The 16,690-nt window shown below is 39.3% G+C and overlaps 1 protein-coding gene across 3 annotated transcripts in view; it reads left to right on the top strand.

Moving 5' to 3' along the window:
- The window catches only part of C15H11orf49 (chromosome 15 C11orf49 homolog), a 211,255-nt gene that overhangs the window by 84,601 nt on the left and 109,964 nt on the right, over nucleotides 1–16,690 (top strand). For all 3 annotated transcript variants that reach the window (XM_005690160.3, XM_005690159.3, XM_013969851.2), the window contains exon 3: nucleotides 6,990–7,120. In XM_005690160.3, coding sequence (XP_005690217.1) covers nucleotides 6,990–7,120 — 131 coding nt within the window. The remainder of the gene's footprint in view (nucleotides 1–6,989; nucleotides 7,121–16,690) is intronic.

Here is a 16,690-nt window from a genome sequence, read left to right as displayed (position 1 = left end):
TTGCAATCCAATTTAACTGTGTAGGTCAAGACTCATTGGCCATTTTCGTTTTGAGTAAGAGCAAAGAGTATCTGGAAGGTGTGAAGTATTATAGAAGCTTTGAACTTTTGCCTCTTGGCACATTGAACATGAGGTGGAATATTTTAATTTGGTCCTTTTGCTCTTTAATGTTTCTTTAGATAGAATGTGAATGGCTATGTATATAAATCTACTATGATTACATTTATATTTAATTCTTCCTTTGGTAGTCCTTGAGTTACTGACTACTTAGCCAAAGTAACTTAAATCAGTTCTAACCTTTTGCTTTTTAATATTCAAAATTAAGATATTTATGTGAAATTGATATCATAAATGAATCCTTAGAACTTCTTTAGTTTTTCTGGAGAAAACAGATACCACTTAATAGAAGTCTGTTGACTTTTTTGAAATTGTATCAAAACTATTTAACATACTTACAAATGTCTGGTTATAAAGGTCATTAATTTTAAACAGCTTCTGCTGTATTTTTTGATATGTTACTCTAGAATTAATTAAATAGTAAGCAAATAAAATGGTAAAACTGAAATTTAATTAATTTATTTTCTTGTTAAAATCAATTTGAGACTTTTGTCCTCAGACAATTTCATTTTAATAAATTTGCTTTATACCTTTTAGGATTAAAAATTATTCGCAAAGATCCAGAGAGTTCCTGAACTTTTTATTCATGACATCTTAAAAAGAAGTCATCAGATTCAGACAAAAGAACACCTATATTATGCTAACTTTAGCATAAGAAAGAATAGGAAATAAAAATATATACATCTACCTATTCTTTAGTATAGAAAACAGACTTGTAAATGTAGACGAAATGATGTAATTAGGCAGAAAATCACCATTCGGCAAAACCATCATAATTTTTATTGCTTCTGGCAAGAATTGTCATTAGATGCTGAAAGTAGTAAATGAAGGTTTGAAGAGTCACAGTATATTTCCCACAAGACTTACTCATTACAAAGGATGAGTTCACCACTCTACAGTGGGTGAACCTGGCAGACACTGCTTTACCTAAATAATCTAAGTTAATATCACCAGTGATTAGATTAACCCCCAGCAAGTGCCTCTTGATATGATGTACTAGGAAAACCCAGCATCACTTCTGCGATAATCCTCCCAAAAGAGTATAACCTGGACCTAGTAGTGAGGAAACAGCAGACGAACCCCAACTGGAGGAAAACCTGTGCTCTTAAAATGTCAGTGTCATGAAATACAAAGACCCAGGAACTGTTTCCAGTTAAAGGAGACTAAAAAGTCGTGACAACTGAATGCAATGTTTTGTCTTGAATTCTCTTTTCCTGTAAAGGCGACGTTATTGAAACAGTTGGTGAAATCTTAATAAGGTCTGTAGAGCAGATAAAAGTATTATATCAGTTTTATTATATAAAATAAGGTGTTATATCAATGGTATTGTATTGTTCATTGTATTATTGTTACATAAGAAAACTGCCTATTTTTTAGGAAATACATAATGTGTTTAGGGGTAAAGGCACATCATGTCCACAAGTTGCTCTTGACTAGTTCTGAAATATGTGTATATATATATGTACATATGCATGTGTGGGTGTGATAATATATATGTACACATGCGTGTGTGGGTGTGGTAGAGGCTGAGAAAGGAAGAACGGTGTAGGGAGAGCGAATGTGGTAAAATATTCACATTCAGGTAATCGAGGTGAGGGGTATTCAGGAATCCCTTGTGCTACTCTTGTCACTTTCCTGTAAATTTGAAATTATTTCACAGTAGAAAAACATGAAATCTCAAGGGAATAAAACTAAAAACTTAAAGAAAATGAAAGAATTTACTCAATGAAGTTCAAATAATGGTTTTGGAGAACTCCATTTGAGGCAGGCATCTGGTATACTTTTGCATGCCCTTTTAAGATTATTTTTAGGAACTTTTGCGTTTGATTTTACAGGTAAGCTTGAGGACCTTTTTTTTTTTCCAAAATTTGTGATCCAATTTTATTTATTTATTAATTTTTATTAAAGTATAGGTGACCTACAATATTATATTAGTTTCATATGTACAGCATAATTCAATATTTTTATAGAGTATACTTCAAACAAAGTTATTATAAAATATTGACTATATTCCCTGTGCTGTACATTGCATCCTTGTAACTTATTTACTTTATACCTTGTAGTTATACATCTGAATCCTATCCATTTATTTTACCCCCCTCACCTCTCTCCCCTGTGCTGCTGCTGCTGCTGCTGAGTCGCTTCAGTCGTGTCCGACTCTGTGCGACCCCATAGACGGCAGCCCACCAGGCTCCCCTGTCCCTGGGATTCTCCAGGCAAGAACACTGGAGTGGGGTGCCATTTCCTTCTCCAATGCATGAACGTTGAAAGTGAAAGTGAAATCTCTCAGTCGTGTCTGACTCTTCGCAACCCCATGGACTTCAGCCCACCAGGCTCCTCTGTCCATGGGATTTTCCAGTCAAGAGTACTAGAATGGGGTGCCATTGCCTTCTCTGCCTCTCCCCTCTAGTAATCACTAATTGTTCTCAAGATTCATGACTATTAAAGAACATTTCAGTTTCATTAAATACAGTGACAAATTAATGAGAATGTGCATTTTTATGCAGGTAGAAAGCGTGTTTTGGATTAATTAACTCAAAATTCACCAAGGACCTAAACTTAAGAGCTAAAACCATGAAACTCTTAGAAGAAAACAATCCAATATCATCCTGACATTGAATTTGGCAATGGTTTCAAGGCTATGACACCAAAAACACAGAGAACAAAAGAAAAAATAGATAAATCAGACTTCATCAAAATTAAAAGCTTTTATACATCAAAGATGCTATCAAGAAAGTAAGAAGACAACCTACAGAAAGAGGGAACATATTTGCAGCTCACGTATCTAATAAGGGATTCGTATTCAGATTATGTAAAGATCTCTTACAAGTCAACAACAATAAAAAATAAACAAGACAATTCAAAAAAAAAAAAGGACAAAGAGCTTAAATAACCGTTTCTCCAAAGAAGATATACAGATGGCTAATAAGCACATGAAAAGATGTTCAGCATCATTAGGCATTAGGGAAGTGCAAATCTACCAGAGCGAGATACCACTTTACACCTGCTAAGAGGGTGATTAAAAAAAGAGGTGGTAGGATCACTGATGTTGATAAAAATATGGAGAAACTGAAACTCTTGTGCACTGCTGGTGAGGGTGTAAAATGGTGCTAGCGTTGTGGAAAACAGTTTGGTATTTTCTCAAAACATTAAACATAGAACTACTCTTTGAGGCAGACTTCTTGGCATAGATGCAAAAGAATGGAAAGCAGAGACATGAACAGATACTTATACACCCAAGTTCATAGCCACATTTTCCACAGCAGTCAAAAGGTAGAAACAGCCCAAGTGTCCATTGACAAATGAGTGGACAGACAAAATGTGGTATATACCTGCGGTAGAATACTATTCAGCCTTAAAATGGAATGAAATTTGATGTCTCCCACAACATGGATGGACCTTGAAAACACACAGTGAAAGATCCAGAAACAGAAGGACAAGTATGATTTCATTTAAATGAGGCGCCTAAAATAGGCCAATTCATAGAGACAGAACGTTGAATAGAGGCTACCAGAATCTAGGAGAAGAATAGAAGCAGGAAGTCAGTTTTTTAAATGGATATAAAGTTTTAATTAGGGATGATGAAAAAATTTGGGGTATAGAGAGTGACGATGGTTACCCAGGATTGTGAATATGCTTAATGCTACTGAATTGTACACTTTACAATGTTTAAAATGAGAAGTATTATCAATGGTTAAAATGATAAATATTAATATTTTTATCTTACCATAATAAAGTTTTTCAATTTAAAAAAGGTAGAATTCAAATTCTAGAAAATAATACCCAAAGATTAGAAGAGTGCTAATAAGTGTACTTTTTGGCCCTAGTTTTGATAAAGATGATTAATTCTATATTTAAAAAATGTTCAGCTAAATATGTGTATTAAATTTAAGAGAAATAGTAAAAGATTACAGATTCTGTCATAGCTTCCAAACTAATGGGATGGGTGATGCTTTTTAAAAACTTTGCTAGCATACCAAAAAGTAGGAAAAGAGGTGGGGAAAGTCAAAGAATAACAGTTCAGAGAAAAGACAAAATAAGATGGCAGAGATTGATCAAATATTTATTTTAAAAACTCACCAAAATACATAGAATGTAAAATGGGTAAAAAAACAAAATCCGAATATTTACCTTTTTAAAATTAGCAAAAAGATTGAAATTGAGAGCATGGAAAAAATATGCCAGAGAGCATGGAAAAAATATGCCAGGCAAATACCAATCAGAAAAAAATGCTAGTATTGCAGAATTACAACACTAATATCAGACCAAAGTCCTGGGCTTTTAAAAAGATCATAGAAAATAAATAAATAAATAAATAAAAATATCTAGGATGTTGACTTTCAGTATCACTAGTGTGGCTGGCTACAAACATAAATCCTGATGCTTTCTTCCTGGTATCATTCATCTATTTTTTTCTTATCTTTCTTAAGCCATATCTACTACATGTTAGGTAATGCAATAGAGACAAAGATGAGTACAAACCAATTGATTACTGTATAGAATGTAATAGAGGATATAAACCCAGTCACCTTAAAACAAGGCAGCAAATTGTGAGTATCATCAAGAGAGTTGCAAGTGATGTATGATGGGAATTGGCTGTGGTGGTGGAATCAGGAAAAGACTTCATGCACATGGTATTTGAGATGGTCCTAAAAGATTGGATAGAATTTAAGAGGTGGGGGTGGTAGGAAAAAGATATTTCAGGTTGAAGAAAAACAGTGAAGTTTGGAGTAATTGTGTTTTCTGCTTTTTCTTTACAGCCATCTTATCTAAAAGAACTTCACTGGCTGTGTTAAGGTTGTCTGTTAACTCCTTAGGTAGTGATTATGATCTCCATACTGATCAGCTGCCTCGCTAATTCCTGCTTCTTTTTATTTTTAATTAAATGTGAGTTTTATTGGTATGAATTATCTAAAGATGGTAGTGTAAACACGATTCTAAATCTTTTTATATTCAGTATTATCTGACTTGCCCTGTTGTATAAAATTCCTATAAGTTCTTGTGTATATTTGTATTCATCTGTAAATGAGGCTCAGCTAGATTCTTCAATGCGTAAATTACTCCCTGGTTTTAAAAAAGCTATTTTTTAAAAGCTACATGAAGAATAGAATTTCACTAGTATTAGTTCCATTTTAGCCTAGACCATGACCTAGACACCAGCTTGTCTCCCTTGAGGGGTGTGCAGTACACTTTGGGACTAATTCTTTGCTGGGTAGCTTCATAAATTTAGGCTAAAATGTTATCATTTGCTAGACTCCATTTGCTGGAAATGTGGCCCCCTCCATTTACCTGTAACAGCTCATTTGCTTTATTTTTCATTTTCCTTTACTCAAGACAACAGCGCTGCAAACTGCATAATCAGGTTAACACTTTCGTTGCTTTTTAAAACTCTCTCTTCTAATTCTTTGCCAGATGTTGTCCTCATACTTCCTCACAGTATCTTAGAAGTAAGAGTTCTAGGCTCGTTTTCCATACGGAAAGAAGGGCATGTAATTTTCTTTTTCATACAGTGATGTTAATCTTAACAGAAAGAGGCTAATTTTATCCCAAGTGATAATATGCTCCATGTTAAAGACAGATTAGACACTTCCCTCTAAACTTGGTCAGGGAAAAGGAAAATGGATTAGATGGCTCCTGATGTTTTTTTCCTGTTCAGTACGGAGACTCGGAATATTTTCCCCCTTTAAATAAACAAATGAAAAGTGGCATTTGGAATCCCACTATCCCTCTACTGCTTGCCATCTTCAGCTAATGTCTGCTTCTCTACAAAGATTAACATATTTTCCACTCATGATTTATTTGTCAGGGACTTTAGGAGTTTTCTGGAACCAGAAGTCTGTCTTTGGTAGTGATGATTACTGGATAATTGCCTATTCTTTGGTGGATTTTCCATTTTTAGATTACGCCAGGCTCTACAGCCTTTATTTCTTTGGCAGAAGAACCCAAAGCCAATGGAGTGTATTTTTTCCCCTTCCCCAGCCCAGCTTAAACAATGACTCACTTGGGCCCTGGGGCTTTGCTTCATACTCCCATTCAGGGGCCACTTTCTACCCTTGTTTTCCTTATTTGCCTGTAGTGTCTGTCTGGAACTTTTTATATCTTTGGCATGTGGACTTTCCTCTAAGGTTATTGTCAGAGAGGTCTACAACGCCACGCCCAAACTGGAACAGACAATCCAGTTGTGTTTCCATAAGCCGTGTTGTTCTTAAAGCACCTAATATAGGTCAGTTATTTAGCCGCTCAGTCGTGTCCCACTCTTTGGCAACCCCATAGGCTGTAACCCGCCAGGCTCCTCTGTCCATGGGATTTCCCAGGCAAGAATAGTGGAGTGGATTGCCATTTCTTTCTCCAGATAGAGGCCAGAGAGAAGATAAAAAGAATGTCTTCAGTTCAGTTCAGTTCAGTTCAGTCGCTCAGTCGTGTCCGACTCTGCGACCCCATGAATCGCAGCACGCCAGGCCAGGAAACATAATTTCAAATGGGGTAGAGGGAGACGTATTCTCCAAAAAGATATGAGTGCCAGCATCATCCCGCTAAAGACAAAGATTTCCCTCTATATGAGATGTTCCAACAACTGATTAAAGCTTCCTTAGTGTGTGTACGCAAACACACACACACACACACACACACACACACACACACACACACGAGGTAGCGTTCAGAGGAATCGGACACCAAGAGTTTCCAAAGAGATATAGTTATGTGGAGAGAATTCCTCATAGAGCGACTTGGTCTAAGCTGTAGTCCAGAGTTTTGTTGGAGAAAAGATTTTTCTCCAGGCAGTTGTTCTATATCTTCTTGACTTTTTATTCTAATTCCAGTCTTCTGTAACTATCCGTCCAGTGATGATTTCTTGCTTTTTCTCTTTGCAGTTTTAACAGTGTATGTCAGGGAACTCATATTCTTTTCCGGGAATTCAGCTTCATCCAAGCCACCCCTCACAACAGGGCATCATTCCTACGGGCCTTCTGGAGATGCTTCCGAACAGTAGGCAAAAATGGTGGTAAGTCTTCCTGAATTCTTTTCTAGCCTTCCTTTATTCCCTCTAAACTTCTTTCTCTTTGCTCAGCATAAATACTGTTTTAGTGCATGCTCTTCAAGGCTCTCGGAACACGTTCCTTTTAAGGAGCTGTCTGTCTGTATCAGAGACACTGCCGTCAGCAATACTATCACCATCACTGACGATACTTGTTAAGATCCAAGTGTAGTTTCATGTGCAGTAATTCATTTAATCTTCACAGCGTCTCTCTCTGGTAGATACTGTAATTCCTATTTTACAACAAATGAAACTTAAGATCAATTTGCATGTTGTTGGTTCTGCATCTTTTGATTATAACCCAAGGAAAATATTAAGAAAATTGAAAATGTCTTATATTGATTGAGACCTTTGGTGAGGTGAAGTGTGAAAGACCCTTAGTGAGAGCTTCTTTTTTAAAAATGACACTAGATTAGATTCTTACATTTAGACTACTAAAATAGATTTAATTACACTTTTCAGATCTAGACTATATCAAAACCTTTGTTCACATCTGTTTTTAAGGATCTGGTTTTATTCCTATTTTCATATTATGTGCTTTTCCAAATAAGTATTGAATGCCTTTAAGACAGTTTCTATAGGAATGCTAACTTAAAGTAGAGAGGAAGGCCAAAACGATTTCCTCATTCATTCAACAAGTATTTCTGGTAAACTTGCCATGTGCCTGGCTCTGGGGTTATAGTAAGTAAATAGGTATGCTCCCTGCTTTTATTGAATTTGCAAGATTTCCTACCCTGATCTAGTTGATGTTATTGCTATTTTATATATAGACACTGAGACGTTTTTGCTAAAACTCTTTCTGCCTGTTTTCTTATTAGATCATGTCACTATCCTAAGAAATAGATAAGGTAGATATTATTGTGCCCATTTTATAAAGTGTGAAATTGTGTAACTTGCAAAAGGATTTCACAGTAGCAAAGATAGAAATAGAACTCAGATTTACTGGTACTCTATTTCTACTGGTACTCTTTGCGACCCCATGGACAGTAGCCTGCACCAGGCTTCTCCATCCATGGGATTTTCTAGGCAAGAGTACTGGAATGGGTTGCCATTTCCTTCTCCAGAGAATCTTCCCGACCCAGGGATCAAACCCAGGCCTCCCACATTGATAGACAGACACTTTACCATCTAAGCCACCAGGGGACCTCTGTTTCTACTACTGACATGTAACTCTAGAGATCATCCATCTCAATTACGCTCTCATGCCAGTGTACTGAGAATAGCATCATCTTCTTTACAAATGACCAGTGGGCAGAAATCAGTGTGAATGAAATTTTAAGTGAACTAGCTCAGAAACACTATCTCATTGATCTCTACATAAGCTGGGAGCTATGAGTGTATCAGTGAATTTTGTACTGTTTCATCTTTCCTATCTTTCCAGAACCTGTCTTTCCTAATCCTTTCTCTGTCCCTTAACTAGTCAGCAAATATATATTGAACACTCACTATATTGAAGAATGGTGCATATAGCTAGAGTAGGTTTGTGAAATAGCACATGAAGATAACTATGGAAAACAGTCCTCAGATATCCTTAATTCTTCTCATGATTTATGGATCCATGGAGCAGTGGACTATAAACAGGTGTTCTTTTCTTTATTTTTTTATGTGTGTGCATGCTCAGTTGCTTCAGTCGTGTCCAACTCTTTGGGACCCCAGAGACTGTAGCCTACCAGGCTCCTCTGTCTGTGGGATTCTCCAGGCAAGAATACTGGAATGGGTTGTCAGTTCCTCCTCTAGGGGATCTTCTTGACCCGGGGATCAAACCCAAATCTCCAGCATTGCAGGCAGATTCATTTACCCCTGAGCCACCAAGAAATTTGGAGAAGTAAATGGCAACCCACTCCAGTATTCTTCCCTAGAGAATCTCAGGGACAGAGGAGCCTGGTGGGCTGCCGTCTATGGGGTCGCACAGAGTCGGACACGACTGAAGCGACCTAGCAGCAGCAGCAGCATCAAGGAATGATTCATTCAGCTGCTGAAAAGAAGCGACCCCAGATTCTCCTTAATTCTCCTGTGCTACCAAAAGGACCTAGATTTTATGCTGGATATTTATTGTCATGCTTCTTAATCAGTCTCTGATTTCTTACACACCAAAGACAGCATTTATGTCAGGTCTTTGGTTAAATAGTTTTAATATATTCTCAGTTTCTTCCAGGAAACCGTAGAACATCATTCTGTCCCAGAATGTGTCAGTCCCCAGTTTTCAATCCAGAATGAGCAAAAACACTCAGAGGCATGGTTCCAAAGGGAAGTATTTGTTCAGCCCCATTTTTTCAATTAGAATGCCAAGTGCCAGACGCCTACTCAATGGAGCTGCTATTATATTGTTCTCCTGCAGATAACTTCCTTAGAACATCAAGTACATATTTTAGCATCATTTGAGAGGAAACTAACTCTTCTGGGAGGTAGCAAGAGAAGCGCAGAGCTCCAGCCTCACATATCTAAAAGTGAAGCCACCTGTAGAAAAGTAAGGCCCCGACCCTTCTGGCAAGAAAAGTTTCATCCCGGGTTTTAGCAAGTCCGGAGATGCAGTGTCCTTCCTGCATGACTGAGTACTGAATGGTGCTCATTTCCCTCTGTCTGGATGTCAAATAACCTCATGAAAACTGTAGTGAATCTCTTGCTATCTAGACAACTTTAGACTCTTGGAAGCAAAAAGATCTACTCAAATGTAATGAGCCTTTAGCATTCGACTTCTCACCGGTATTTCTTTCAATACAGAAAGATTAATCTAAATTTTCCACGTCTGGCAAAGACTGAAATTCCCCTGAAGTAAACCTTTACTTCTATTTAGGGGTATTGGCTCAAAGAGCTTTTGTCCACAGTTGATTTTCACAGTTTATGAGAATTTAGTTTTGAGCTCTGTGCTTTTACCAAGGAATATATATGTTTTATTTAATAAAATAATGATGCTAAAGGAAGTGTCCTCCTCTAGAGGACATCTAGAAAATCAGACAAAATGTCTGTAACAACTGTTTCAGACACTGGACCAACAGTCAGTGTGGAACTGTGGTCTCTGAGAGACAGTTGCCAAGTGCCAGCACTGGGAGATCATGAGGGTCTTACTGAGTTGAGGAGACGAGGGCTGGGGTTTAGGGAGGCTGCGGCGGCCTGTATTCGCAGGGCCAAGCACTGGAGAGGAGTACATTGCTCACTTAGCTCCAGAGAACTGCAAGGAGGTATTCGAGTCTTTGGCTACAAACTGTGCACATGTGGGTTGGAAAAAGACCGACCGGAAAACAGTAGGCAAGGCGATTCCTGGCGTGTTCACAAGGCTAGTTCAGAGTTCTACCAGTTGGAGTGGAGAAACCTCAACCCACACAGGGCATTGGACTGAGTCCTCAGCCACTTAAGTAAGCATCAGGCTGATCTGCAAGTAACTGCACACCAAAACAAAATTCAATACTCCTTAAAGGAATTCAACAAAATCCAGCACTCTGCAACATAAAATTCACAAAGTCTGGCATCCGACTAAAAAGTACAGGAAGCAGGAAAATATGACGCATAACCGGGAGAAAAAATAAATCAGTAGAAACACAGGCTCAGAAATGACAGAGAGGGGGGACTAGCTACCTAGGACCTTTAAACAGTTAAGTCATACAGATGTACTCAAGTATGTAAAGGAAAACATGAGTATGATTAGGAGATAAATGAAAGATATTAGGAAGATCTAAATGGAATTTCTAGACATATAAAATACAGTATCAGAAATAAAAATATTGGTAATAATAATGGTTAATATTTATTAAGTAGATTTATCTCATTTTTTAATCCTGTGTATTGGGTAGATACTTTCATTATCTCCTCTGCACAGAAAACGAAGCTGAGATTTTTGAAATTTAAATAACTGGTTTAGGTCACACACCTAAAAGTGTGTGATCGAGGAATGCGGAAGAAGCCAGAGAAAACTGACTAGAGACAGTATTGTGTTTTTAATGTAAACGTGTTCTCTACTGGAGGGCGTGTAAGATGCTGGAAATACAGATAAGTAAATGGCAATGCTTGCCCTCAAGGATCTCGCGTTCCGGGGGAAGACACGGAGTAGGTTAGAAGTAGTCCCCATGCAGCGTAAGTGATCAGTGAAGTCTGTAAAGTCTGTAAGAGTCAGTGACTGCATAGGAGAGAAATAGTCCTTCCTGCAGAGGCTGGAGAAGCTGCAGAAGCTTCCTGCAGAAGCTGGAGAAGCTGTAAAGAAGTAAGGAGAATGAGGCTGGATCTTGGAATAGTAGAAGGCTATTGAGCAAAGGAGTACATTCTAAACAGAAAACTCCTGCAGTTTTGCAAATATAACATGAAACACCATGGTTCTTTTGGGAAATGGTGAGAAGTACTATGTGGCAACAGAAAACGATGCTGAATGCTTATTGTGCCAGCCACTGAACAGAAATTCTGTTCACGTATTCATTTATTTCATTCACACAACCAACTTGAGTTGGTGTGATTATTATCCCATTTCTCCTGAAGAAACTGAGAGAAGGTCAGTGACTTGCACAGGCTATACGGTTTGTAAGTAGCACAGCTCATATTCACACTTAAGTCTTCACAAAGGCCACATTTTTTTTTATTGAATTGTAGTTGATTTACAGTGTTGCCTTAATTTCTGATGTACAGCAAAGTGATTCAGTTATACATATATACATACTGTTTTCCATTATGTTTCTTTTATCTTTGTTACAAGATATTGAATATAGTTCCCTGTTCTATACAATAGGATCTTGTTTATCGGTTTTATGTATAGTTGTTTATACCTACTAGTCCCAAACTTCTAATTTATCCCTCTCCCACTCCCTTTCCCCTTTGGTAACCAGAAGTTTGTTTTCTGTGTCTGTGAGTCTGTTTCATAAATAAGTTCGTTTGTGTCAGATTTGAGATTCCACATATAAGCGATATCCTATGGTATTTGCTTTTCCCTTTTCTGGCTGACTTCCCTCGCTATGACCATCTCTAGGTCCATCCATGTTCCTGCCACCGGCATAATGTCATTCACCAAGGCCACATTCTTAACAACTCTGTTAGACTGAACCTGTGCTACCCCCAGTATCAAAGGGCTCTGTGTCCTCTGAAATGCATGCTTTCCCCTAAACATGGTAGGACTCTATCGATTCGTGTGATATTTTCACTTCTGACACTGGCACAAGCGTGGAAAACAGAATGGAAGGTAGATGGTGAGGCTGAAGCCAGAGACCAGGTAGGAGATGGTTGTAATCAAACAGGAAGTGGCTGTGGAGATGAGAAGTTATTTAAGGAGTTGGTTTGACAGGACTTGCAGATTTATTGTGAGGGTAGGGTATGGGAGAGAAGAGGCGAAAATGAATGCCAGAAGCTGAAATTGTTCCAATTTCATCCCTCCTCTCCTTTTTTCCTTTCATTTTCCCTTTCACCTTTTAGGTTTTACTCTGGATTTGGTGAGGTTTTGTCTTCATTGTCTAGGTGTATTTATTCACTAAAAAAAAATTATGTGTGGCAGGCTACAGTCCCTGGAGTCACAAAAGACAGAACTTAGCGACTGAACAATGATCAGCGGTGCCTGGGATTAGACAGAAATTCTTGCTCTCATGGAGTGTGTGGTATGATAATCAGAGATTGAAAGTGAACGTGAAAGTCGCTCAGTTGTGTCCGACTCTTTGTGATGCCATGGACTATATATATAGTCCATGGAATTCTCCAGGCCACAATACCAGAGTGGGTAGCCTTTCCTTTCTCCAGGGCATCTTCCCAACCCAGGGATCGAACCCAGGTCTCCCGCATTGCAGGTGGATTCTTGACCACCTGAGCCACAAGGGAAGCCCAATAAGAGATTGGGGGGGACAAAAAAAATCCCTGCTTTTATAAAAGGAGTTCACATTCCCAGAATCGGGGGATTGCAGTAGGTCTTGATGACCATATGATAAAAACCTGTTACTTTTCCCCTAAAATATTGAATGGTATGGTGGGTTTAGTGATCTCAAGTGAACACACAGACGTTTCAGTAGTTGAGATGAAGCTTTTGGTCTGACTTCTCTGTGTAATTGCATCAAACTTCCACTTGATTCTGCTTGTCACTAATCCTCATCCTCGCCACTAAAGAGCCATTCTGTGAGGATTAACGGTGCTTACTGCAGGAGAGGGGTGGCTGTCTTGTTTGAAATATTAAAGAGCATTTGCTGCTTTTGTAATTTTGTAAACAAACACAAAGTGAAGTGTGACCTCTTCACTCTGAGCTTCACTCTGAGCTCTCCCCTCGCCCATTCTCTCGTCATTTTCCCCAGGAGCCCGAGACGGCCAGGAAATAATTTCTTCAACCTCAAGTTCCTGTTTCCTAGCTCCCATTTTACTTATTTCTTCTCTGTTCCTAACTTCCTCTCCTTTTCTCATTTTTACTTCCTTCAGAATCTTTTCTCCAGAGAGAACGCTGGTGTCGCCTGGAATCTGTCCCCTCTCTCCCTCCAGTGCCTCTCATCTGTTCCTCTATTTGCTTTCCCCTCTTGGCTGTTCTGGTCATCTGGGGCCGTCACTCTCGGCACAGAAGCATTTCTGGAATGCTTCTGTCACCAACTCCTCTCCCACCCAAGCCTCCCCAGCCCGCTTAGGTCGCTGACCTCTCTTTATCCTTTTAGGTCTTAGTTTAAAGGTCAGCTCCTTAAAGGGGGCTTCTCTGTGACCCTTCCTCATCTGAATTAGATGACTTCATTACTCTTTTCAAATCATCCTGTAATTTTTTAGTTATCATGTATTATCGCTTCTGACTAAATATTTTTTTGCATGATCCTTTACTTAATGTGCATTTCTCTTATTGTAACCTTTATGAGGCTATTCCTGACACCTAGCATATGTAAGTGATTTGTTATTTAACATGAAGGTTCACCATTTCCCGGTCACTAGACAGAGGATAGAGTATTGAATGCTTTACATTATCACCCCTTTTATTAGGGGGTAGGGTCGGCTTCAAATATCTGCTTTTCATATTTAACTTTTCAGTATTGTGTAGGAGATGATTTAAAATAATAGTGCCTGCTACTTATTGACCATCTGATATATGCCACACACTAAAACATCATGTTCGAAGTGCCCCAGCAGCAACTGAACCCTTTCAAAGCTATACTGTAGTATAATGTCTTTTGTTTATTTATTCTTGACCATGCTGGATCTTGGTTGCTGTGCACAGGTTTTCTCTAGCCGCAGAGAGCAGGGGCTACTCTCTAGATGTGATGCTGGGGCTTCTCACTGGGGTGGCTTCTCTCGTTGCAGAGCATGGGCTCTGGGTGCCCCGGCTTCAGTAATTTCCACGCGTGGCTCAGTAGTTGCGGGGCGTGGGCTCAGTTGTGCGTGGGCTCAGTAGTTGCGGCGCGTGGCTCAGTAGTTGCGGCGCGTGGGCTCAGTAGTTGTGCGTGGGCTCAGTAGTTGCGGCGCGTGGCTCAGTAGTTGCGGCGCGTGGGCTCAGTAGTTGCGGCGCTTGGCTCAGTAGTTGCGGCGCGTGGGCTCAGTAGTTGCGGCGCTTGGCTCAGTAGTTGCTGCCCCCAGGCTCCAGAGCACAGGCTCAGGAGTTCCGGCTTGCCTGCTCCGTGGCCTGTGGGTTCTTCCTGGACCAGGGACTGAACCCGTGTCTCCTGCATTGGCAGTCAGATTCTTTACCACCGAGCCACCAGGGAAGTCCAAAAACTTAAAATAATATTCAACACCCACTGGTGCTTTTAAACAAGGATTAAAAAGATTTATGTCATGAACTGTAAGCCAGCTTTAAACGTTGGTGAGGGTCTGGTTGGCGATACTTCCTTCCCTTCTTTTGTATTCTGGTCCAGCCTTTATGCTTTGAAAGAGAACACAAACTAGTGGTCAGCTGACTATACGTGCTTTGGCCTGCAGGTATGTTTTCTTTGGTCTGCTGTGTTAAAAAAATATGTATTTTTAATTAGATGCCAACATTTAACAAAAAAGTCTCGTTTCAGTTTCACTTAAAAATGCAAAGTCCTTCCAATACTGCAACCACATTCCAACAGAGAGACAGTTCGCCAGGGCGGAGGTACAGCTGCTCTCTTTAGACAGGGCATGTGGCCTCAGATTTACCACCATCCCCAGCTGCCTGGCTTCACCTGCTTACGTTTCCTGCCTGGCCTCTGTAGGCATTTGAATTTGCTATCATTGCTAGAACTTCTTGGTCCCTTTATAATCACTTCAAAGGTAAAGTTACACTCTTAATTCAGAACATGGAGTTAGGATCCTATTCCTCAGCTAGATTCTTTCTCTTTTCTCCTTGTTATCATGATGTCTCTCAAAAAATTTCATAATTAGAAGGGCCCTTAGAAGTCCTCTCATCTTGAAACTAAGTCTAGGGGGGTTTTAATATTCTCTTTTTTTATAGTAAAATATGCACAACATAAAATTTGCTATTCTAACCACTTTTAAAATTGAGAAATCTTCTTTTGGTGGTAGAATATAAGTAACCTAAAATTTACCATTTTAAGTTACAGTTCCGTGGTATTAACTATATTCACATTGTTATAAAACTATTACCAGCATCCAGCTCCTTGTCTGCATCTTCCCAAAATAAAACATTTTACCCATTAAAACATAATTCTCCGTTCTGCCCTCCTCCAGCCACTGATAACCATTGTTTTACTCTCTGTCTCTGTGTGTTTGACTTCTAGGTACCACATATTAGTGAAATCATACAGTGTTTGTCTCTTTGTGTCTGACTTATTCCACTAAGCGTGACTTTTCCCAGTTCATCTATGTGGTAGTGAGTATCAGAATTTCACTCCTTCCTGTGACTGAATAATATTCCACTGTGTAGAGTTCATGTTTTTTCCTTCATCTGTCGGTAGCCACTTGGGTTGTTTCCACCTTTTGGCTATTGTGGATAATGTGCAGCGCAACTGAAAAAGGAAAAAGTAGTGATAGTAAATTTTTGTGTCAAAGCTGATTTTCTTGCCTAATTGGTGAGTAATCACTTTGGAGGACTCAATGAACAATTTTCTCAGCTAGTTTAAAAACTGTATTGTTTGGAGAAAAATAAATGTATCTATAACATCTCATACGAGTTGTCTAATAGTGTTATTTCATGAAAGATCAGATACCTCAGGGGCTGCTGTGGACTAAATTGTGTCCCCCCAGATTGATATGTTGAAGCCCTAAGCCCCAGTATGACTGTGTTTGGAGGCAGGGGCCATCAGGATGTCATTAGGATTCAGTGAGGTCATTAGGGTAGGGCTCTTCTCCAGTAGGGTTAGCATGCTTGTAGGAAGAGACGGCTGAGAGCCTGGCCTCTCTCCCCCATCTAAGGAACAGTGAGAAGATGGCCTTTTACAGCCAAGGACTGATTCCTCACTAGAACTGACCCTGCTGGCTCCTCGGTCTTGGACTTCTACGCTCCTCAACCGTGAGAATAAGAACTTCTGTCGTTTAAGTCGCCTGCTCTATGGTGTCGTGCTACAGCAGCCTGAGCTGCTGATGTGGAAGCCATCTCTCTACTCACAGTCTTTAGACAGAAAAATCTATTTTATTTTGCATGTTGAAGCCAAATCCTGTTTTGATGCATCACTAATGTTTTATCTCATTACA

The sequence above is a fragment of the Capra hircus genome, chromosome 15 (genome assembly GCF_001704415.2).
Source record: "Capra hircus breed San Clemente chromosome 15, ASM170441v1, whole genome shotgun sequence".
NCBI classification, from domain to species: Eukaryota; Metazoa; Chordata; class Mammalia; order Artiodactyla; family Bovidae; genus Capra; species Capra hircus.
Note: the sequence above shows the minus strand (reverse complement) of the source record. Positions and strands in the feature narration are given on the sequence as shown.